Source organism: Mobula hypostoma, chromosome X1 (genome assembly GCF_963921235.1).
Source record: "Mobula hypostoma chromosome X1, sMobHyp1.1, whole genome shotgun sequence".
Taxonomy (NCBI): domain Eukaryota; kingdom Metazoa; phylum Chordata; class Chondrichthyes; order Myliobatiformes; family Myliobatidae; genus Mobula; species Mobula hypostoma.
In genome coordinates, this window is record NC_086128.1 from 10,476,759 (window position 1) to 10,501,145 (window position 24,387).

Sequence of the window (24,387 nt, forward strand, 5' to 3'; positions counted from 1 at the left end):
CATCCCTGACCCTGGCACCTGGGAGACAAAGTACCATCTGGGTGTCTCTTACACGTCCACAGAATTTCCTCTAACTATGGAATCCCCTGTCACTGCTACACTCCTCTTCTCCCCTCTTCCCTTCTGAGCCACAGTGCCAGACACCCGGTCACTGCGGCTTTCCCCTGGTAGGTTGTTTCACTCCCAACAGGATCCAAAGCTGAATACTTGTTATTGAGGGGAATGGCCACAGGGGTACTAAGCACTGGCTGCCTATTCCCTTTCCCTCTCCTGACAGTCACCCAGGTACCAGCCTCCTGCAACTTAGTGGTAACTACTGCAACTCCCTGTACCTCCTGTCTATCACCTCCTCACTCTCCCGTATGAAGCAGAGGTCACGAAGCTGCAACTCCAGTTCTTAATGCGGTCTCTATGGAACAGCAACTTGGTACACTTTGTGCAGATGTAATTATCAGGGAGACTGGATGTCTCCTAAGTTTCCCACATCTCACACAAAAAACATACCACTTCCTCCAAACCCATTTGCAGTGCATTAGCTATGTACTGACAGAAAATATATTACTAGAAACATACTTACTTAGAACCCCTGCCTGTGCTTGCTGAGCCTGTTGAGCTAAAGCCTGTCCACTCTAACACTGCCCCACTCACATAGTGGCTGCCCTGCTTACACCTCCTTTATTTTTTATTGGCCCCATGATGAATGCAGCCTGCGAGAAAAGCCCAGAAGCACCTGAGCCCTTTTTAAACCTCACGCTCTGTCACCAGCAAATGACCTCTTGTGCTGATTGCAGCCCGCCCTAAAGAGCCGGAAGCATTGGAGCTCTTCTGAAACCTTGCACTGCGTTGCTAAGGAATGGCCTCTTGCACTGATTGCAGCCTGCCGAGAAAGAAAACACTGGTTTGATTAAATGTGTGATCCTTGAGAATGGACTTATCACACACGAACAGCCAATCTTTCTCCTCTCTCCCCTTTCTACCACTAAAACACATTTTCTCACTTTACCCAGTTCTGACATAGGGTCTTTAATCTGAAATGCTAACAGTTTCTCTCCCCACAGATGCTGCCTGACCTGCCGGGCATTCCCTTCCCCCACTCTGTAGTGAGGAGACCAGCATGCTCATTCTCAGAATGCCACCACAACTTCTATTATCAATTCTCTGCTTCAGTCTTCCTTCCCTAGAAACAACACATTTTATAATCAATCAGTAAATGTTTTCAAAGGAAAGAAAATAATCATTTTTTAAAAATATTAGTCTTATAGGTATCTGCATGATTTCAATAGCTTGGACCTGGTTATTCGTTCTCAGTCCCAGAGATAGTCAGAGGAGGATTTTCCTTCTTAGAGAAACAGCCCAGTTGCAGACCCTTCTTGCCTAATGAGCCCAATTACACCCATGTAACCAATTAATCTACTAACCTGGATGTGCTTGGAATGTGGGGGAAAACTGGATCACCCAGAGGAAAGCCACGCTGTCAAGGGGAAATGTCCTTAGAGACAGCAGTGGGGATTAACCCCGGATCGCTGGCACTGTACAATGTTACCGCTTAACTACCATACTGCCCCACTCTATCCCACTTCCAGTTTCTGACCTGAATGCATTAAATCCCAGAGCTGAGAGACACGACAGCCAAGTGAGCAGATTGAGATCAGAGCTCACCCAAGACGGAGCCAAGCTGTAATGTCTTCGAGCCAGAAATGTAAACCCAAATATTTTAACAGGGATTTACAGCACTCATTCCCTCTACTACTAACGGGACAGAGTGCCCAACTCTCCCCTCCACCAAGGGGCAAGGTGCCTAGGTCCTGTTCTTCTCAGATAATATTGGGCTGGCATTGTGCAACGGAGGGCAAGGCACTGCTAGACATTGAACAATGGCATCACTGAATCATGCTCACCGCCACCAAATGTCCAAGGGTCACGGAGATGCCGAGGGCCAAGTGTGCAGATCCCTCGTAGTTGCTTTCCTTGTGTGAGAGGACAAAAACACACAGTACAAGTTGAAAGGTGACAATAACTTCAATCACCAAGGCCTGGACCTGTGTAACCCCCTCAGAAGGCTGTGGAGTAAAGTGGTCAGAATTAAGCCACTGCAAAAGTTTGACAAAAAATGTGGTTTAAAACTTTTTAAACTAGCTCTCATTCATAACATGCATAAAATGCTGAAGGAACTCAGCACATCAGGCAGCATCTATGGAAATGAATAAATAGTCAATGTTTTGGGCCAAGACCCTTCATCAGGTCTGGAAAGGAAGGGGGCAGACACCAGGATAAAAAGGTGAGGAGAGGGGAAGGAGGACAAGCTACCAGGTGATTGGTGAAGCCAGGTGGGTGGGAAAGGTAAAGGGCTGGAGAGGAAGGAATCTTATAGGAGAGGAGAGTGGACCATGGGAGAAAGAGAAGGAAGAGGGGACCCAGGGGGAGGTGATAAGCAGGTGAGAAGAGGTAAGAGGCCAGAGAGGGGAAAAGGAAAAGAGGGGAGGAGAGGGAATCTTTTTTTAACCAAAAGTTAGAGAAATCGATATTCATGCCATTAAGTTGGAGGCTATCCAGACAGAATATAAGGTGGCACAAGAGGAGGCCGTGGATCGATGGACCAACATGTTGGAAGAGGAATGGGAATGGGAAATAAAACGTTTGGCCACCAGGAAGATCAGCTTTTGATGGATGGACTGTAAATGTTATACTGCATGGGACTTTGGCTGAACAGTCTCACGTCTCTCAGTGCACCTGTGATATACGTCTCACACTTCAGAGCCCCTACACTCCTCCAGTTGTCCCTCAGAGAAGCCCTGGGATTTATTCACAGAACACATCCGCATGGTGTTTGTTGGCTGTTAAGAGACCCTTGTTGTTTAACCTTGCCAGCAAACATCACTTTGGGCTGCACAGCTATTAGAAAAATGTTAATCACAAACTAATTGCTCTTTTAAAAATCACACACTGAAAGATCAATCTTAATAATGGTAGAACAGGAAATGCTGCCTCTTAATCTCCAATGGCCTAAAGTTGCAATCTCCATTCCGTGTGTCATCACCCTCCCCTGTGGGACAACCTTCACTCCAGCATCCACCAGATCTCTGCCGCCCTCCAGTCCTGAACTCTCACACACCCACCTCCTCCACCATCCCGCTTCCCTTCGTCCCACCATTGCCAGCTATTGGCCACCTTCCTTACCCTCACTCCCTGAAGTCAGACATTTACAGGTGAAATGCTGCAAGAGCCAGAGGTGAGGAAGTAGGTGGGCCCTCTCTCCACTTGATCTGCGAGTTCCAACTAACCCTCAGTTAACTTCAGGGTCACAATCCATTTTCCTCAATCAACTTTAGCTAACTCTGCCTTCATACTTTTGTAACAATTTCTACTCATGACATCAGTTTTAGTCCCAAGTTCTTTCATTCTCAAACTGAATTAGTTTGTTTATTTATTTATTTATTGTGATAATAGTGTGCAACAGGCCCTTCATGCTATGCCACCCAGCAATCCTCCTATCTAACCCTAGCCTAATCACAAGACAATTTACAACAACCAATTGAGCCTCAAGGCCACCTTTGCCAATTTTATTTGTGTTATGTCTGTTTACTTTATGTCGGTTAAAGCTATCTATGAATATTGAATGATGGAGTAAGTTTGAGGGGATAAGCGGTTCTCCCCTTATATCACAGCTCCTTCATCACTGGGTCAAATCCAGCGACTCTCTCAGTGGTATTGTGGGAGCACCATTACGAGAAGGACTGTAATATTTCAAGGAGGCACCTCGCCACCAGCCTCACCAGCAATGCCGCTCCCCCATATGCGAATACATTACAAGCCAGCAGGGGGAGCTGGGGAGCTTAAGACCCGCAGCCGAACTCGGCTGCGTCAGATTCATTTTATGTTATCAAAAGATTTTCACGTCATTGCTTTTATCGTTGGGAGCAATTAATGTCTGCAAAAACTAGCAGGCTTAAAATAAATATACTGATGCCATTTTGTCAGTGGCCCACTCACAGACTTACCGAACTTGAACGATGTTAATGTCAAAAGGTTTTGCATGTAGTTTCACAAGTAACATTCGATCTGATATTGTCCAATAGCCTTTTATTGATTTTGCATGTTCTTCATCTAACATAATTCCAACACATTTTTCATGTATTTCTCCTCCTGAGTAAATGATGGTATATCCTTCTGAGCTTGTTTTACCAGCTCCTTTCCACCTCATCTCGCACGTTCCCAAAAAGTATTTTTTTAATCTTTCCATTTCCTGTTTGATGTTGTCCAGTTTACCAGGTTGGTTAAGAGTTCTTACATTCCAGGTTGCTAGTCTGATCTTCTTTGCTTTTGATCTGCCGACAGTCGCTGGATAACGGTCGAGGTTCACCTGCGGCGCATGAGGATCCTCTACCGGATGAGGCTCCATTCACATCTCTGAGCTGAGACCGTAGTTGATTTGAGTTCATGATTGTACAAGGGAGGAATACTGAAGTGGTTTCCCGTTGCCTTCTTCAGTTGCAGTGTCCATACCGGATGGGTAACCCTGGCCATTGATCAGCAGATTCATCTGCCCAGCGTTTTTAGTTTTACAACCATAAATTCCAATTGTAGAATCTGCTTGTAAAACCATCCACCACCTGCAAACCATGGCTTCACGTGACCCTGATTGGGAGGCTAAACAGGTACTACACCTTGCCCAAGGGTGCCCTGTAGGCTATCAGACGGAAGGAGCGCCTTACACCTCCTTTTGCTGAGCAATTGTACAGCACCAACACCGATATAAAATACCATTATTCAAGGTGACTTCAACAGAAAATACAAGGTGACTTCAATGCAAAAGTAGGCAAGACCAGGGATGAGGAGGACAATGTTGGGCATTATGGCATAGGTGAGAGAAATGAGAGAGGTGAACGACTAGCTACATGGGTCACAGAAAAAGATTATATAATTGGTAATACCATCTTCAAGCAACACCGGAGAAAACTATGGACATGGAAGAGCCCAGAGGATAACACCAGAAACCAGACTGATTACGTGCTTATTAGGAGAAAGTATAGAAATGCTCTGAAATCATGCGAAACATATCCGGGTGCAGACTGCTACAGTGATCACGTACCAATAATCATCGTGATGTACCTGAGACTCAGTAAGCTTAAAAGACCAAGAGTAGAGCCAAAGCTGAATTTGGGACTTTTGAGAAAAAAACAGTGACATGAAAAATGAATTCCAAATAACAGTGAAGAACAAATTCGAGGCTCTACAAAACATCACTATTATAGAACAGCAATGGGAAAACCTCAGAGACAGCATAACACAAGCAGCACAAGAGGTGATTCCCAAACAACAGAAAAAAGCTAAAAAGAAATGGATGACAGAAGAAATTCTGAATCTTAAGGAACAAGGAAGAAAATGTAAGGAAAATGAAAAAGCCTACGTATCCTTGCATGCACAGATAACAACCAAGTGCAAGGACGCAAAAGAAAGGTGGCTTAAGGACAAATGTGAGTTAATAGAACAATTGCAGAAGACCAACAACAGCAAACGTAGGCACGACGAGATCAAAGAGGTCACAAATCAGAGGAAAAGCGGGGCAACAACAGGATGTATAAAAGCAAAAGACGGCTCTACAATTATGGAAAAAGGAAAAATAATGCAAAGATGGTCAGAATACATCAAAGACCTATACGACGACAAAGACCAAGAGGACAACGTTGATATTGGCAACAACAACGAGGGCCCAGCGATACTGAAAGAAGAAGTGGAACATGCTATGAAGAAAATGGAAAAGGGGGAAATCATCAGGACCAGGTAACATTCCGGTTGAACTGTATGAAGTGCTAGAAGATTTTGGTGTGGAGAAATTAACAATCTTATTGAATAGAACATGCAACAGTGGCAAAGTACCAGAAGATCTTTTAAAGACAGTATTCATTGCACCACCAAAGAAACCAGGTGTATTAACTCACATTTGTCCTTAAGCCACTTTTCTTTTGCGTCCTTGCACTTGGTTGTTATCTGTGCATGCAAGGATACGTAGGCTTTTTCATTTTCCTTACATTTTCTTCCTTGTTCCTTAAGATTCAGAATAGAACATGCAACAGTGGCAAAGTACCAGAAGATCTTTTAAAGACAGTATTCATTGCACCACCAAAGAAACCAGGTGTAACAGAGTGTGGACAACACAGAACAATTAGTTTAATAAGCCACCTCACAAAAATTCTACTTAGAATCATCATGCTCAGAATAAGAAACAAAATTAAACCAGAGATCAGTGAAGAACAGTGCGGCTTTGTCGAAGGCAAGGGAACATCAAACGCCACTTATATCCTCAGGAATATTATCGAAAGGTCAATAGAAGTACAACAAGACGTATACTTCTGTTTCATCGACTACACAAAAGCCTTTGACACAGTGAAACACCAAGTCATCATGAAAATGCTTAAAGATATTAATATCAACGGAAAAGATCTAAGAATAATCAGGAATCTCTACTGGCAACAAAGTGCAGCCCTACGGACAGACAACGAGATTGGTGAATATCAGCCAATAAAGCGAGGAGTCAGACAGGGCTGTGTTCTATCATCAGACCTGTTCTCCCTGTACAGTGAAAACATCATGAGAACCATACAAGACCCACCTGGAATAAGTACAGGAGGATACAATATCAACAACCTCCGTTATGCGGATGATACAGTACTGATAGCAAACAGTCAAGTAAATTTACAGAAACTAGTATCTACCATCAACACAGAGAGCAAAAGACTTGGCCTAACCTTAAACAAAAAGAAAACTGAAATAATGGTAATATCAAAGAAACCTGATATCCCAAACTGTTGGATCATATTGGGAAATGAAATCCTGAAACAAGTTCACAACTTCAAGTACTTTGGACCATGGGTAACATCTGATGACAAATGCGAAACAGACATAAAAGTAAGAATAGCAATGGCAAGAATACCATTTACAGAAATGAGAAACATCCTAAAGAACAAGAAATTAGCAATTGACATCTGCCTTAGAACTCTCAGCTGCTACATTCTTCCGATATTGATGTATGGCTGCGAGTCATGGACCATCACAAATGCAATGGAAAAAAAAATCAATGCAGCAGAGATGTGGTTCCTCAGAAGAATGCTATGCATATCATATATGGACAGGATAACCAATGAAGAAGTTCTACAGAGAATGAAAATAAAAAAGTACATTACTTAAAAAAAATCAGAAAACAGCAATCAAAATTCTTTGGACACATCATGCGAAGAGAGACATTAGAACATTTAGTTACAACTGGAAAGCTGGAGGGAAAAAGAAGCAGAGGCAGGCAGAGAATGAGAATGATAGATGGAATAACATCATGGTTAGAAACAGGGGAGGCAACAACTACAATTCAGAGGGTCAGGGACTGTGATGGATGGAGAGACATGATCACCCACGCCGAAAAGCAAGGCACCTGAACGATAACATGCTGATCAAAGTTATTTAGCAGACAAATGTGTACAACTCGATACAATTGTGCAAGCATGGTTCATTATCAAAACAAGCATAAACAGACAGGAATAGCAACATAACCTATCTGGTTATAGGATTTGTGGACAAAATAAAAGGGGAATAACAAAGAGCAATGATGACTCAAAAAAGTCACACTTGTGAGGATGTTGTTGTTGACACCTTCACTCACAGAGCAGCAAGAAGTAATCTTTTCAGCAAATTAAGAAGTCGTTTCATCATCTTCCTAACTTTAGGTAGTCAGCTTGCACAGAATCATCCAGTTCAATATCTGATATACTTTCCATATTGGTTCAACATTAGCTCCCTACGTTTCCGCATTGTTAATGAATCTGCTCTAATGACCACACATGCCCACCACATTCAGGATCACCCAGACCTTTAGGACTACTCCATTTAATTGACATTGTCTTATATTCTTTCTGTCCAATGCATTACCTCTTACAACTCTGTATTCCATTCTATCTGACACTTTTCTGTCCACTTTTCGGGTATATCCACATACCCCTCTCTACCCATTCCTCACCTCCCCAAGGTTTAACCATATTTCCAAATGTTGTCTCATTGACAAGTTCGAAAATATTATTATATATACCAAAGTCAAAATAAATTTTAAAAAGCAGCGATCTCCCATACTGACCCCTGGGGAACATCACTGTTCACCTTCATCCAGTACAAAGTCTGCCACTACTACCCTCTCCTATCTGGACTGTTCAGCCTAAACCTTGCTCACCAGCCTGGCATAGAATTCCATTAATACAAGTTTTCAAAGTACTTACCTACTGATTTCCATCATTAACTTTGTTCAAAGATTTCAGGCTGTTTAGTCATGGTTGGCATTAAGCACGAATGGCATTTAACATGCAGGCTCTCATTTATCAATTCAAACTTTTCCTTGTGTCTATTCATGCTTCCTCTGGTTATCTTTTAAAGGTTCCCCATCACCAACAGGCCTGGCAGGTATCTGATGTCTTGTTTTGAACAGTGGTTCTACATTATCTATTTTCTAGTTCTGTGACACCCTTCTGCATTGAGGAATAGTTGGAAGATTAGGGTAACCTTTTATGCAGGGATTCTCAACCTTTTTTATGGCATGGACCAATACCATTATGACCATAAGATATAGGAGCAGAGTTGGGCCATTTGGCCCATTAGGTCTGCTCCGCCATTTCAACATGACTGATCCATTTTACTCTCAACAGCAATCTCCAGCCTTTTCCCCATGACCTTTCATACCCAGACTAATCAAGAACCTATTTAATAAATTAACTGTGCTTTTTGGAATAATTCCTCAAAATATTCATGGTATTTCTGTGTCTGACCAATGTGTTATTGCATTTGTTACATTGATAGCTAGGAGGGCCATTTTGTTGAAGTGGAAGGATAGATCAGCTCCCACTTTGTCACGATGAAGTGATGTTGTGTCTTAGTTTGGAGAAAATTAGAAGTCGAACCTTTGAACCTTTATTTGATTTTGAGAAAAGATGGGGCTCATTTGCTCGTTATTATCATTTGAGTTAATTTTTCCACGATCTAATTGTAAATTTTTTTGGTATATTTTCTTTTCTTGCTGGCGGTTTGATGTTTATTTTTAGAAGCTTTTTGTATGACGCATGGCTCCGGGGTTGTACACCTAATGGGTTCTCTTTTTTTTCCCTCTCACTTTTCTGCTCAGCAGGTTTTTTTTGTTATCACAAAATTTTGTTTTCAATCTTTAAGATAATGTTTTTTTGAGGCATTGTAAGTGTTGTTACTTCGATGTACTCATGTTATTTTTCCTATATATACAATAAAAAGATTTGAAAAGAAAGAAAGAAAGAACCTATCAACTTCTGCCTTAAATATACCCAATGACTTGGCCTCCACAGCTGCCTTTGCAACAAATTCCACCGATTCACCACTCTCTGGCTAAAGAAATTCCTCCTCATCTCCATTCTAAATGGACGCCCCTCTATTCTGTGGCTGTGTCTTCTGATCTTGAGCAAGGGGCCCATGGACCCCAGGTTAGGAAGTCTGCTCTTCTGCAATCTCTACCATCATTTATTAATGAAAATGGGACCAGACATACTGACCATCTGTTGAGAGAGAAATAGTTAATTTTCAGGCACTTCATCAGAACTAAGAATCGTCAGTTATGTCACTTTGGATCCTTCCCTATCTAGTATGAACACATTGCATCTTGAAATATTAAATGCACAGTCCTCTCCCTTTTACATTGATGTTATCACTGCTGCATTGGAGTCATACATGGTTATCTCACCACAATTACTCACCGCACTTTGTACATGTACTGACAGCCAGGCTCATCCTAATACTTTCCTCTGTTATTTCTTCAGAGATACAGCGTGGAATGGGCCGTTCTGGTCCTTCCAGCCACACCACCCTGCAACCACTGACAACCCCAATTTAACACTAATCTAATCACAGGACAATTTGCAATGACGAATTAAACTTCTTAGTATATCTTTGGACTGCGTGAGGAGACCGGACTACCTAGTGAAAACCCATGGGGAGGATGTATCGAAACTCCTCACAGAGGACACTGGGATTGAACTGTGAACTCCAATGCCCCGAACTGTAATAACGTTGCTCTGACCACTATGCACCAATCTGTCCATCACGTTCTGCCTCTGTGACATCCTAAGGCCCTGCCCACTGCCATTTACTTTCAGCCTTCCACAGTTACATCAGTGAAGTGCCACACCCGAACAATTGCCCCTGTCCTTTACAGTGCAGCTCCTCCATTTTGAACATATCCCTTGCACATCAGCTTGCTCAATCCCATTTTTATTTTCACTGGCATGTGATACTGAGTTTAATCCAGAGGTCTTTGGAACTCCCTTCCTACTCCTGAAATTCTGATTATGGAGCTACATCCCCTTACATCATTTCCAGCAAGAACTCTTACCTCAGGATGTCTGCATTCTTTCAATCATGGCCTTTACTCCGATGTCTGGCAGTCACCATTTACACTGGTATCCCAACTCCGGACTCCCAGATTCCTAGTACAATTCTAACCATATATTCCTGCTCAGACAGTCTTTGGTACATATTTTGGTTGCATTCCATCAACAGATATACATCCATCAACTCTAAAGTAGGGGTTCCCAACCTTTTTTATGCCATGAAGCCTCACCATTAACCGAGGAGTTCGTGGTCCCCAGGTCGGGAACCCCCACTCTAATGGCAAGTACCAGTCTGGGAGAGACATAGATCTTGAATATTCTTACACGTAATAGTAATTACAATCACTTGAGCCGAGTACAAGGGGTTGTCTATTGGTGAGTCTTCAGGTGGCTGTAGAGGTCAATCCAGAATCCACCTAACAGGGATGTTAGGATGGAGAATGCCTCCACTGCTGCGGCCTTCCTCCACCTTCACTGTCATCGTGATGTGTCAACATCTTCCACCAGCTCACCATTGAGGTCTATGTTGGATCACTTTTTGTCTGGAACCTCACCCTTGACTTTACCGCCACAGGTGACCCTGCCAGGAGCTAAACTCCAGAAGGCATCACAGTCAGGATCTCAGGAACTCACAAGCTTCTCCACCACGATGAGGTGACGATCCTCAGGGACTCTACTTTCTGCACTCCTTCAGGTACTGCCAACATGGCAGCCAGCGACTGAACCACAATCTAAGAAACCCAAAGTCCCTTCTGCCGCAGAGTAATTCCAGTCACCCTCAAACTCAGAACCAAAACCCCTCTCAAGTAAACAGAGGCACACCATGTCCCCAGAGCACCAAGGCACACAAGGCTCCCACAAGGCACAGGACCAGTTGTCCCTCTGTGGTATGAGAAACATCCATTCCCTTACAGAAGCACATTGAGTCATAGAAAATTACACCTCAGACACAGGCCCTTCAGCCCATCTAGTCCATGCTAAACCATTTAAACTGCCTAGTCCCATCAACCTACATGTAGAACATGTAGACCATAGCCCACTATACCCCTCCCACCCACATACCTGTCCAAACTCCTCTTAAACATAAAATAAAAATCGCATCCACCACTTATGCTGGCAGCTCGTTCCACACTCTCACTACCTGCTGAGTGAAATTTCCCCTCATGGACCCCTTAAACTTCTCACCTTTCACCCTTAACCCATGACCTCCAGTGCCACTCAACCTCAGTGGAAAAAGTCTGCTTGCATTTACCCTATCTATACTCTTCATAATTTTGTATACCTCTATCAAATCTCCCCGCAATCTTCTACACTCTAGGGAATGAAGTCCAAACCTATTCAAACTTTCCCTTTACCTCAGGTCCTCCAGACTGAGTAATGTCCTTGTAAATTTTCTCTGTAGTTTTTAAATTTTATTGACATCTTTCCTGTAGGTAGGTGACCAAAACTGCACACAATACTCCAAATTAGGCCTCACCAACATCTTAGACAACTTCAACATAACATCCAATCTCCCGTACTCAATACTTTGATTTATGAAGGCTAATGTGTCAAAAGCTTTCTTTATGACCCGATCTACCTGTGACAACTCTTTTAATGAATTTTAAATCTGTATTCCCAGATCCCTTTGTTCTACCACACTCCTCAGTGCCCTACCATTCACTGTGTAAGACCTACCCTGGTTGGTCCGACCAAAGTGCGACACCTCACACTTGTCTGCAATAAATACCATCTTCCATTTTTCCAGCTGGCCCAGATCCCACTGCAAGCTTTAATAGGCTTCCTCACTGTCCACTACACTCCCAACTTTGGTGTCATACACAAATTTGCTGATCCAGTTAAGCACATTATCATTCTGATCATTGATGTAGATGACAAACAACAATGGACCCAGCACCGATCCTTGTGGCACACCACTAGTCTCAGGCCTCCAGTCAGAGAGGCAACCATCTACTACCACTCTCTGGTCTCTCCTGCAAAGCTAATGTTTAATCCAATTTACTACATCATCTTGAATGCTGAGTGAATGAATCTTTTTGACCAACCTCCTGTGTGAGACCTCATCAAATGCCTTACTGAAATCCATGAAGACAACATTCATTACATTGCCCTCATAAACTTTCCTGGTAACGTCCTCAAAAAACTCTAGATTGCTTAGACACAACCTACCACGCACAAAGCCATGCTGACTATCCTTAATCAGTCTCCATCCATCCAAATACTCATGTCTGGTCCCTTAGAATAACTTCCAATAACTTTCCCACTACTGATGTTAGGCTCACCCGTATATAATTTCCTAGTTTATTCTCAGAGCCTCTCTTAAACAGTAGAACAACATTAGCTATCCTCCAATTCTCCAGTACCTCACCCTTTGCTAAGGATGATTTAAATATCTCTGCTCAGGCCCCTGTAATTTCTGCACTAGCCTCCCACGGGGTCCGAGCAAACACCTTGTCAGACCCTGGGGATCTACCCACCCTAATTAGCCTCAAGACTGTAAACACCTCTTCTGTAATACGTATAGGGTCCATGACCTTGCTGCGGCTTTGCCACACTTCTATAGATTCTCCTTCACCTTGTCGGCTAAAGCAACCTCATACCTTCTTTTAGCTCTCCTCATTTCTTTCTCTAGTGTTCCTCTTGCATTTCTTATACTCCATAATTACCTCATTTGTTCCTACCTACCTATACCTGCAATTCACCTTTTTTTTTGACCAGAGCTTCAATATCTCTCAAAAATCAAGGTTACCTAAAGCTGCTATCCTTGCCTTTCATTCTAACAGGAACATACAAACTCTATTCTTTCAAATTTTCACTTCTGAAGGCCTCCCATTTACCAAGTACACCTTTACCAGAAAACAACCTGTCCCAATCCACACTTGCCAGATCCTTTCTGATACCATCAAAATTGGTCTTTCTTCAATTTAGAATCTCAACCTGAGGACCAGACCTACTTTTTTGCAAATTTGAAACTAATAGCATTGTGATCACTAAATGCAAAGTGTTCTGCTATGAAAACTTCTGTCACCTGTCCTGTCTCATTCCCTAAGAGCATATCAAGTGATGCACAGTCTCTTGCTGGGACTTCTATGTACTGATAAAGAAACCTTTCCTGAACATATTTGACAAACTCTATCCTCATCCAGCCCTTTTACAGTATGGGAGTCCCAGTCAATACGTGGAAAGTCAAAATCACCTACCATCACAACCTTACATTTTTTTGCAAAAGTCTGCAATCGCACAACAAATTTGTTCCTTTAAATCCCTTGGACTATTGAGTGGTCAATAGTATAGCCCCATTAACATGGTCATACCTTTCTTATTCTGCATTTCCACCCATAAAGCCTCACTGTATGGGTTCTCCAATCTGTTCTGACTGAGCCTTCTCCCTGACCAGTGACATCACCCCTCCTCCTTTCATCCCTCTCGCTCTGTCACATCTAAAACGATGGAACCCCGGAACATTGAGCTGCCAAACTTGCCCTCCTGCAACCAAGTTTCACTAATGTCTACAATATCATAATTGCAAGTGTTGATCTATGACCTGAGCTCATCTCCCTTTCCTACAATACTTTTTGCATTGAAATGTACGTAACTCAGAACATTAGTCCCACAGTGCTCAACCTTTTGGTTCCTGACTTTGTCTGAGGTCTTAACAACATGTCTCCACAACCTCTCCACTATCTGTTCTGACACTCTGGTTCCCGTCCCCTGCAATTCTAATTTAAACACCATCACCCCTTGCCCCCCACCCCTGTGCAGTAATAGCAAACCTTCCCACTAGGATATTAGTCCCCCTCCAGTTTAGGTGCAAGCTTTCTCTTCTGTACAGGTCCCACCTTCCCTAGAAGAGAGCCCAATGATCCAAAAATGTGAAGCCTTCCCTCCTACACCAACTCCTTGGCCATGTGTTAGACTGTATGATCTTCCTGTTTCTGGCCTCACTAGCCTGTGGCACAGATAGCAATCCTGAGATCACAACCCTGGAGGGCCTGCCCTTTAACGTAGCACCTAACTCCCTGAACTCCCTATGCAGAACCTCATCACTCGTCCTACCCATGTCATTGGTACCTAAATGGACCACAACCTCTGGCTGTTCACCTTCCCACTTAAGAATACTGAGGACTTGATCCAAGACGTCCCGGACCCTAACACCTGGGAGGCAACATACCATCCGAGAATCTTGTTCTCACCCACAGAACCTCTTATCCATTCCCCTAAACTATCAAATCCCCTATCACCACAGCTCGCCTCTTCTGCCCCCTTCCCTTCTGATTCACAGAAGCAGCCTCAGTACCAGAGACCCGACCACTGTGACTTTCCTCTGTTATGTCATCTCCCCCAACAGTATCCAAAGTGATAGAAACATAGAAACATAGAAAATAGGTGCAGGAGTAGGCCATTCGGCCCTTCGAGCCTGCACCGCCATTTATTATGATCATGGCTGATCATCCAACTCAGAACCCCGCCCCAGCCTTCCCTCCATACCCCCTGACCCCCGTAGCCACAAGGGCCATATCTAACTCCCTCTTAAATATAGCCAATGAACTGGCCTCAACAGTTTCCTGTGGCAGAGAATTCCACAGATTCACCACTCTCTGTGTGAAGAAGTTTTTCCTAATCTCGGTCCTAAAAGGCTTCCCCTCTATCCTCAAACTGTGACTCCTCGTTCTGGACTTCCCCAACATCGGGAACAATCTTCCTGCATCTAGCCTGTCCAATCCCTTTAGGATCTTATACGTTTCAATCAGATCCCCCCTCAATCTTCTAAATTCCAACGAGTACAAGCCCAGTTCATCCAGTCTTTCTTCATATGAAAGTCCTGCCATCCCAGGAATCAATCTGGTGAACCTTCTTTGTACTCCCTCTATGGCAAAGATGTCTTTCCTCAGATTAGGGGACCAAAACTGCACACAATACTCCAGGTGTGGTCTCACCAAGGCCTTGTACAACTGCAGTAGTACCTCCCTGCTCCTGTACTCGAATCCTCTCGCTATAAATGCCAGCATACCATTCGCCTTTTTCACCGCCTGCTGTACCTGCATGCCCACTTTCAATGACTGGTGTATAATGACACCCAGGTCTCGTTGCACCTCCCCTTTTCCTAATCGGCCACCATTCAGATAATAATCTGTTTTCCTATTTTTGCCACCAAAGTGGATAACTTCACATTTATCCACATTAAATTGCATCTGCCATGAATTTGCCCACTCACCCAACCTATCCAAGTCACCCTGCATCCTCTTAGCATCCTCCTCACAGCTAACACTGCCACCCAGCTTCGTGTCATCCGCAAACTTGGAGATGCTGCATTTAATTCCCTCATCCAAGTCATTAATATATATTGTAAACAACTGGGGTCCCAGCACTGAGCCTTGCGGTACCCCACTAGTCACTGCCTGCCATTCTGAAAAGGTCCCGTTTATTCCCACTCTTTGCTTCCTGTCTGCTAACCAATTCTCCACCCACACCAATACCTTACCCCCAATACCGTGTGCTTTAAGTTTCCACACTAATCTCCTGTGTGGGACCTTGTCAAAAGCCTTTTGAAAATCCAAATATACCACATCCACTGGTTCTCCCCTATCCACTCTACTAGTTACATCCTCAAAAAATTCTATGAGATTCGTCAGACATGATTTTCCTTTCACAAATCCATGCTGACTTTGTCCGATCATTTCACCGCTTTCCAAATGTGCTGTTATCACATCCTTGATAACTGACTCCAGCAGTTTCCCCACCACCGACGTTAGGCTAACCGGTCTATAATTCCCTGGTTTCTCTCTCCCTCCTTTTTTAAAAAGTGGGGTTACATTAGCCACCCTCCAATCCTCAGGAACTAGTCCAGAATCTAACGAGTTTTGAAAAATTATCTACCTGTTGTTGAGGGGGATGGTCACAGGGGTACTCTGCACTGGCTCCTTAACCCTTTTCCCCTTCCTGACTGTCACCCAGCTTCCTGTGTCCTGCACCCTGGGTGTAACTACCTCCTTATATGTCCTATCTGTCACCCCTTCAGCCTCCCAAATGATCCAGAGTTCATCCAGTTCCAGCTCCAACTCTTTTAACGTGGAGTGTTAGAAGCTGCGACTGGATGTACTTCTTGCAGGTGAAGTCATCAGGGACACTGGAGGTCTCCCTGCCTTCTCACATCCCGCAAGAGGAGCATTCAACTATCCTCCCTGTCATGTCTACGGTCCTAGCTGAGCAAATATAAAGGAGGAAATAATAAATAAACTGAAAAAATATACCTACAGCTTTCTTGTGGGCATTCACAGTAAGTACAGAAGACAACACAGAATCAATGAAAAACACACACAGGACAAACAACCAGTGTGCAAAAGACAACAAACTGTGCAAAAATAAAAATAAAGACATAATAATAAATAAATGAGCAATAAACCTTGAGACCTGAGATGAAGAGCCCTTGAAAGTGAGTCCATAGAGTGTGGGAACATCTCAGTGATGGGGGGAATGAAGTTGAGTGAAGCTATTCACTCTGATCAGGAGCCTGTTGGTTGAGTGGTAATAACTGTTCCTGAACCTGTGGTGTGAGTCCTGAGGCTCCTGTACCTTCTACCTGATGGCAGCAGCGAGAAGGGAGCATGACCTGGGTGGTGGGGATCCCTGATGATGGATGCTGCTTTCCTGCGACAGCACTCTGTGTAGATGTGCTCAATGGTGGGGATGGATTTATTTGTGATGGACTGGGCTATATCCACCACTTTTTGTAGGATTTTCCATTCAAGGGCATTGGTATTTCCATACCAAGCTGTGATGCAGCCAGTTAATATACTCTCTACCACACATCTATGTATAGAGGTTTGTCAAAGTTTCAGATAACATTGAATTAAATTGAATTGACTTTATTTCTTACATTCTTCACATACATGAGAAGTAAAAATCTTTACGTTACATCTCCATCTAAATGTGCATTGTGCAAGCATATTAATTTATAATAATTTCTAATAAATAGAACAGTCAATGTAATACATATAGAATACACTCAAGTCAGCATGAATTATCAGTCTGATGGCCTGATGGAGGAAGCTGTCCCGGAGCCTGTTGGTCCTGGCTTTTATGCTGCGGTACCATTTCCCAGATGGCAGCAGCTGGAACAGTTTGTGTTTGGGATGACTCGGGTCCCCAATGATCCTTCGGGCCCTTTTTACACACCTGTCTTTGTAAATGTCCTGAATCATGGGAAGTTCACAACTACAGATGTGCTGGGCTGTCCGCACCACTCTCTGCAGAGTCCTGTGATTAAGGGAGGTACAGTTCCCTTACCAGGCAGTCAGGATGCTCTCAATTGTGCTCCTGTAGAAAGTTCTTAGGATTTGGGGGCCCATACCAAACTTCTTCAACCATCTGGGGTGAAAGAGGCGCTGTTGTGAGGTCCTTGGTGATGAGTATGCCGAGGAACTTAAAGCTGTTTACCCTCTCAACCCCAGATCCATTGATGTCAATAGGGGTTAGCCCGTCTCCAATCCTCCTGTAATCCACAACCAGCTCCTTTGTTTTTGTGACATTGAGGGAGAGGTTGTTTTCTTGACACCACTGTGTCAGAGAGATGACTTCTTCCCTGTAGGCCACCTCATTGTTGTTTGAGATAACGCCAATCAATGTAGTGTCTTCAGCAAATTTAATTAGCAGATTGGAGCTGTGGGTGGCGATACAGTCATGGGTATACAGGGAGTAAAGGAGGGGACTCAGTAAGCAGCCCTGAGGGGCTCCTGTATTGAGATTCAGAGGGTTGGAGGTGAGGAAGCCCACTCTTACCACCTGCTGGTGATCTGACAGGAAGTCCAGGATCCAGCTGCACAAGGCAGGGTCAAGGTCGAGGTCTCTGAGCTTCCTGTCGAGCCTGGATGGAACTATGGTGTTGAATGCTGAACTGTAGTCAAAGAACAGCATTCTCACATAAGCATCCTTCTTCTCCAGATGTGTAAGGATGGTGTGTAGAGCTGTGGCTATTATGTCATCTGTCAGTCTGTTGTGTCGGTAGGCAAACTGTAGTGGGTCCAGTGTGGGTGGTAGCAAGCTGCAGATGTAGTCCTTGACCAGACTCTCAAAGCATTTGCTTATTACTGAGGTGAGTGCAATAGGACACCAGTCGTTCAGGCATGTTACCTTGGTCTTTTTTGGTACAGGGACAATGGTGGATAATTAATTTGCAGACACAGGCTGGAATGATTAACTCAGATGGATGTATGGCCTGCTGGTGGCATTAACCATCTGAAAGTGGCCTCACTGATACAGGACAAAAGACAATGATTCAATGACTACACCTGATCCTCTCCCTGCACTAACCCCATATCCCTTCGTTCTCTGAATATCCCTCTGGGTACATTTCTCTTTCACACTTTTATTTCTTTTCTCATGATCAGTCCCTCACATCATCTGACTCTACCTCCCTCATCGCTCATTCTGATCTCATACCTCCTGTCAACAGTCACTTCCTTCTACCTCATTCCCCCTGTTCACCATCACTCTCTCCTTCCTACCATTATTTGACAGAACTGCAACATATAGCATGCAAATAGGCCACTCAGCCCATCATGTCCATGCAGACAATGAGTATTCACCTTCCAGCACTTGGCCCATAGTCTGCAGGAAAGCTTTCTCCCCATCAGAGGTGAATAAGACTGGAGAACAGAGATTTCGAGTAGGGGATAAAAGATTTAGAACGTATCTTAGGGGGACCGTTCTCACCCAGAGAGCAGTGAGTACCTAGAATGCACCGCTGGAGGGAGCGGCATGAGCATTCAAAGAGGATCTGATTGTGGACTTCAGGGTGGGGACATTCAGGGAACACACACCAGTCCTCGTCAAGGGGTCAGCAGTGCAAAGGGTGAGCAGTTTCAAGTTCCTGGCTTTCAAGATCTCAGAAGATCTATCTTGGGCCCAACATACTGGTGCAATCATGAAGAAGACATGCCAGAGGCTATGCTTCATTCAGAGTCTGAGAAGATTTGGTCTGTCAAGACTAGCAAATTTCTACAGATGTACCATGGAGAGCATTCTGACTGGTTGCATCACTGTCCGGTTTGGAGGGGCCACTGCACAGATTGGAAAAAGCTGCAGAGGGTGTAGACTCTACCAGCTCCATCATGGGCATTAGCCTCTCCACCATTGAGGGCATCTTCAAAAGACAATACCTTAAGATGATGGAAACCATCATTAAGGTCCCTCACCATCCAGGACATGCCCTCTTCTCATTACTACCACAAGGGAGGAGGTACAGGAGCCTGACGACCCACACTCAACATTTTAGGAACAGCTTTTTCCGCTCCACCATCAGATTTCAGAATGGTCCATGATCCCATGAACACTACCTCACTATCTTGCTGTCTCGCATTATTGATTTTCTTTATATATTCTTAGTGTAACTTATAGTAGTTCTTATATATTGTACTGTACTGGTGCCACAAAACAACAGATTTCATGACATATGTCTGCTATGTCAGTGATAATAAGCCCGATTCTGATTCTGATCTCCAAAACGCTCCATCCCAGACAATGTCCTGGTGAGCTAGAGAAACAAGAGACTGTATGGAGCAACAAACAAGATGCTGGAGGAAGTCTGTGTCTGTGGAAGGAAATGGACAGTTGATGTTTTGGGTTGAGACCCCACATGTGGTCTCAAAGCCATGGTCAAATTAAAGGAAAAAAAACCATTACAGAAAAAGAGGAAAACTGAACCTTCAATTGTTATATCAAGTTGATTGTTATAATCAAGGACACATACCACCCAGCCAACAGACTTTTCGTCCCTCTTCCCTCCGGGAGAAGGTTCAGGAGCTTGAAGACTCATACGGCCAGATTTGGGAACAGCTTCTTTCCAACTGTGATAAGACTGCTGAACGGATGCTGACCCGGATCTGGGCCGTACCCTCCAAATATCCGGACCTGCCTCTCGGTTTTTTTGCACTACCTTACTTCCCATTTTTCTATTTTCTATTTATGATTTATAATTTAATATTTACTAATTTTAACTATTTTTAATATTTTTAATACTTTATATTTGTAATCCAGGGAGTGGGAAGCGCAGAATCAATTATCACTGTGATGATTGTACATTCTAGTACCAATTGTTTGGCGACAATAAAGTATAAAGTATATAAAGTATATGTGAACTGATAACTGAGGCTTTGAACTCTTATCTACCACCATCATTGCTGATTCTGCTTGGAACTTGGCCGCTAGAAGCTATTAAAGGGGCTTATCCTGAAAATGCCTAAAGGAAAGAAGGAAACGGAATGGATATTTGCAGTCTTATCAGAACTAAGAGACAGAGCATGTTCAGTTACAAGGTCGACATGATAAAATCTAAAGAGCAAATCTACACATTACCTGAACAAGTGAGAAAATAAAAGCAGATAGGTGATCGATTCAAAGTGAGCTATACGAAGCTCAGAGACAAACTGAAACAGCGAGAGAAGCACGGCAAGGGGCAGGAGTATGACATAGCTGAAAAGTACCCTTTGATGTTTTATAACTTGAGATTGATTAAGTCTTATACTTGATGCTGGCACCATAGTTTTCTACCTTTGAACATTCAGATATACCAAATAAAAATGTATTTAGACTCAAAGGGGGGGGGGGGGCTGAGACTGCGTATCCTGTCTGATCTCTAGTTTGATATTCATCTAACATAAGATTTTTGCCTCATTCTTAACTTCAGAAGGATCTTCTGGACAATATCGTCTATAGATCTAAGAGTACTTACTGCGAAGAAATTGGAGGATTGTGAAGGGACAGTGAGGCTTACTAGTGTGTTGGGGCATTTTGAGATTAAGGATATAGTGCTGGGTCTTCTGAAAGCATTAAAGTGGATAAGACCTCAGGCCTGATGGCATATATCCCAGAATATGGAAAGGAGCAAGTGAGCAGATTGCTGGGGTTTTGACCAGGAATCTTTGTGTCCTCGCTAGCAACAGGCAAGGTCCCAGAGGATTGTAGAGTAGCAATGTACTGCCTTTGTTCAAGAAGGGAAATGGGTCATCTCGGTAACTATAGGCCAGTGAGCCTCACATCAGTGGTGGGAAAGCTAGTGGAGAGGATACCTGGGGATATATGCGCATTTGGAAAGGAACAGCCTGCTTAGGGACAGTCAGCATTGCTTTGTGCCGGGTAGGTAATGCCTACAAACTTGGTTGAGCTTTTGGGGAGGTGACAGTGGTGCTTCACGAAGGTAAAGCAGTGGATGATGCCAACATTGGTAAGGTATTTGACAAAATCCCTTATGGCAAGTTGATTCAGAAGATGAAGATGCATGAGATCCAGGGTGAATTGCAAGTTTGGATTTGGAAGTGACTTGCCCAGAGGAGACACAGAGTAGCGGTGGAAGGCTGTTATTCTGGCTTTTGGTCTATGACTAGTGATGTTCCACAAGGATTGGTGCTTGTACCTCTGTCATTTGTGATACATATCAATGACTTGGATGAAAATGTAGATGGGCAAATTATCAAGTTTGTGGATGACACCAGGATTGGCGGATGTAAGCAGTGTAAAGGACTAACAAAAGAATATAGTGGAATATAGATCAGTTATAGATGTGAGCAGAGAAGTTTAATCCAGGCAAGTATGAGGTGTTGCACTTTGGGAGATCAAACGAAAGGAGAAAATGTGCAGTTAATGGTAGGCCCTTTAATAGCATTGAAGTACAGAGGGATCTAGAGTCAGAGTCCATAGTTCACTGCACGTGGCTGCACAAATGGATAAGGTGGTCAAGAAGGTGCACGACACACTTGCCTTCATTGGGAGGGTGCTGAGTACAAGAGTAAGGAAGTTATGCTGCAGCTATATAAAACTTTAGTGAGACTGCACTTGGAGAACTACGTGCAGTTCTGATCGCCCCATTATAGGAAGGATGTGGGAGGAATTTATTGGGACGCTACCTGGATTAGAGTGTATTAGCTGGAGAGAGAGGTTGGGCAATTTTGTTAGTCCTGACGAAGGGTCTCGGCCTGAAACGTCGACTGCGCCTCTTCCTATAGATGCTGCTTGGCCTGCTGCGTTCACCAGCAACTTTGATGTGTGTTGGGCAATTTTGGGTTGTTCTTCTTAAAGCATTGAAGGCTGGGGGAGACCCAATTGATGTTTTAAAATAATGAGAGGGATAGATCGAGTAGACAGTTAGAATCTGTTCACCAGGATAGGGTAGAAATATTAAACACCAAAGGACATAATTTTTAGCTTAGGGGTGGGGGTTGGAGTGGAGTTTAAAGGTGAAGTGAGGGCCAATTATTTTTAATGCAGAATGGGCTACCATGGGAGGCTGCTCGGTGGAGATTAAGCAGCTTTTAGATAGACATAAATACAAAGGGAATAGAAAAATACAGAAGGTTATGTCTGTGCGGTTCCTACCCTTCCCTAAGATCTCACTCTAACGCTGCCTCGTTTTGACCTTCACTCCCTACAACCCTTCCTTTTTACTCTCTCCCTCCTTACACCCCTCACTTGTCTCTTCTGTCACCAATCTAACCCTATCCAGCTAACCCCTGCTTCCCTCCCCCAGCCTTCATTGCCCCTTCCTTGCACACACCTATCTTCCCCCTCCTATCCACACTCTCTTCATTTCACTCCTTACACTCTCCCTCTTTAATCCAACCTCCCACCTACCTCTCTCTCTCGTCCGACACTTCCCTGTCTCCTCCTCTGCCCCTTCCTCCTATATTACATCCACCCTCCTCTAAATCCCCTCTCATCACCTAGACTCAATCTGTCTCCTACCTTCGATCCTCCCACCCTCATTCCCACTCATACTCACTCATTCATTTTCCTACCCTCAATCCCTCCTGCTCTGACACTTTTCTCTCCCCAAGCCTCACTACCTTGCTCTCTACTACCCACCTTCCTTCCAACATCCTTCCAAAGGCTTCCATTCCTCTCCCCATTCTTCTTCCTATCCCATCTCCATAATTCACTTAGTCTCCTTCTTTAGTCAACCTCTCAATCTTCTCCTCTCTTACTGCCCCTTCCCTCTCCCATTCACTTCCTTCATCCCCCTCCTCCAGTTCCTCTGACCCTTCCTGCTCCCTCTCCCTCACTCCATATACTCTCTCCCCTCCTTTCCATCTCAGCCTCTCTCCACCTCCCCCTCCCTCCTGAACCACCCCCTGCTCCCCGAGTCCACCTTCTCCCCCTTTCCTTCCCTCTACCCCCATCTCCACCCCTCCCCGACTGTGCTGAGATGGGATACAGCTCCAATTGGAAGTGACCAGTGCCCCCCTCCACCACCACTTCCCCCCTCCATGCCCCTCTTTTGTGTCCTCTCCCTTTCCCCTTACCCTCTTCTCCGCTCTCCCCCTCGCCACCCCACCTACCTTGCTGAGCCCCAGCTCTCCGCGGACGCCGGGTGGGGTGAGTACGTACAGGAGGGCGCAGGCTGCGATCGCGCCCAAGCCTTGCATCAGGATGGAGAGCAGCGCTCGCAGCGGACTGATGCGCAGACCGAGGAGCAGGGCCAGGCTGACGGCGGGGTTCAGGTGGCCGGCGCCTACCCCCTGCGTGCAGAGCGAGGCGGCAGAGACCGCCAGCCCGAAGCCCAGGGCCACCTGCAGGGTGTCGGGCTGCTGCCCAGCCCAGCCCAGAGTGCTGGCCACGCCGCAGAACACCAGCACGGCCGTGCCCAGGAATTCGGCGGGCAAAGCCCGCCAGAAGGACTCACTGTACACCTCCTGCTTTAGCTGCTCCATGTGGGCTTGTGATGGCACGGGAAACCCAGTTTACACACACAGCGTGCAAGGTCAACCCATACTCTGGGTTTTTCCACAGCCCGCTGCTCAGCATCAATTTATGCAAAAAAATTCCAAATTATTATAAAATTAGCAGAGAGTGACGTGGTGGCTCTCCCTATGACTCTGGGCAATATTAATTACCACGGGTAGCTGTTGCCTCGGATGCCATCACGTTCACCTTTCATCACCTTTATAGACAGGCTGGTCCAACCTGAGGGGTGGGGGTGGGTTGCGAATGTACACCTCCAGTTGAGGGTGAC

The 24,387-nt window shown here is 44.5% G+C and overlaps 1 protein-coding gene across 3 annotated transcripts in view; it reads right to left on the reverse strand.

The window, feature by feature from the left end:
- The window catches only part of LOC134340584 (aquaporin-5-like), a 43,815-nt gene extending 19,689 nt beyond the window's left edge, over positions 1-24,126 (reverse strand). For 2 of the 3 annotated variants that reach the window (XM_063038002.1, XM_063038000.1), the window contains exons 1-2: positions 23,714-24,126; positions 1,899-2,060 (exon numbers count right to left, since the gene is read on the reverse strand). In XM_063038002.1, coding sequence (XP_062894072.1) covers positions 1,899-2,060; positions 23,714-24,085 — 534 coding nt within the window. In that variant the 5' untranslated portion in view covers positions 24,086-24,126. The remainder of the gene's footprint in view (positions 1-1,898; positions 2,061-23,713) is intronic. The other variant, XM_063038003.1, reaches the window with a different exon arrangement.
- Between the last annotated feature and the right edge of the window lie 261 nt (positions 24,127-24,387).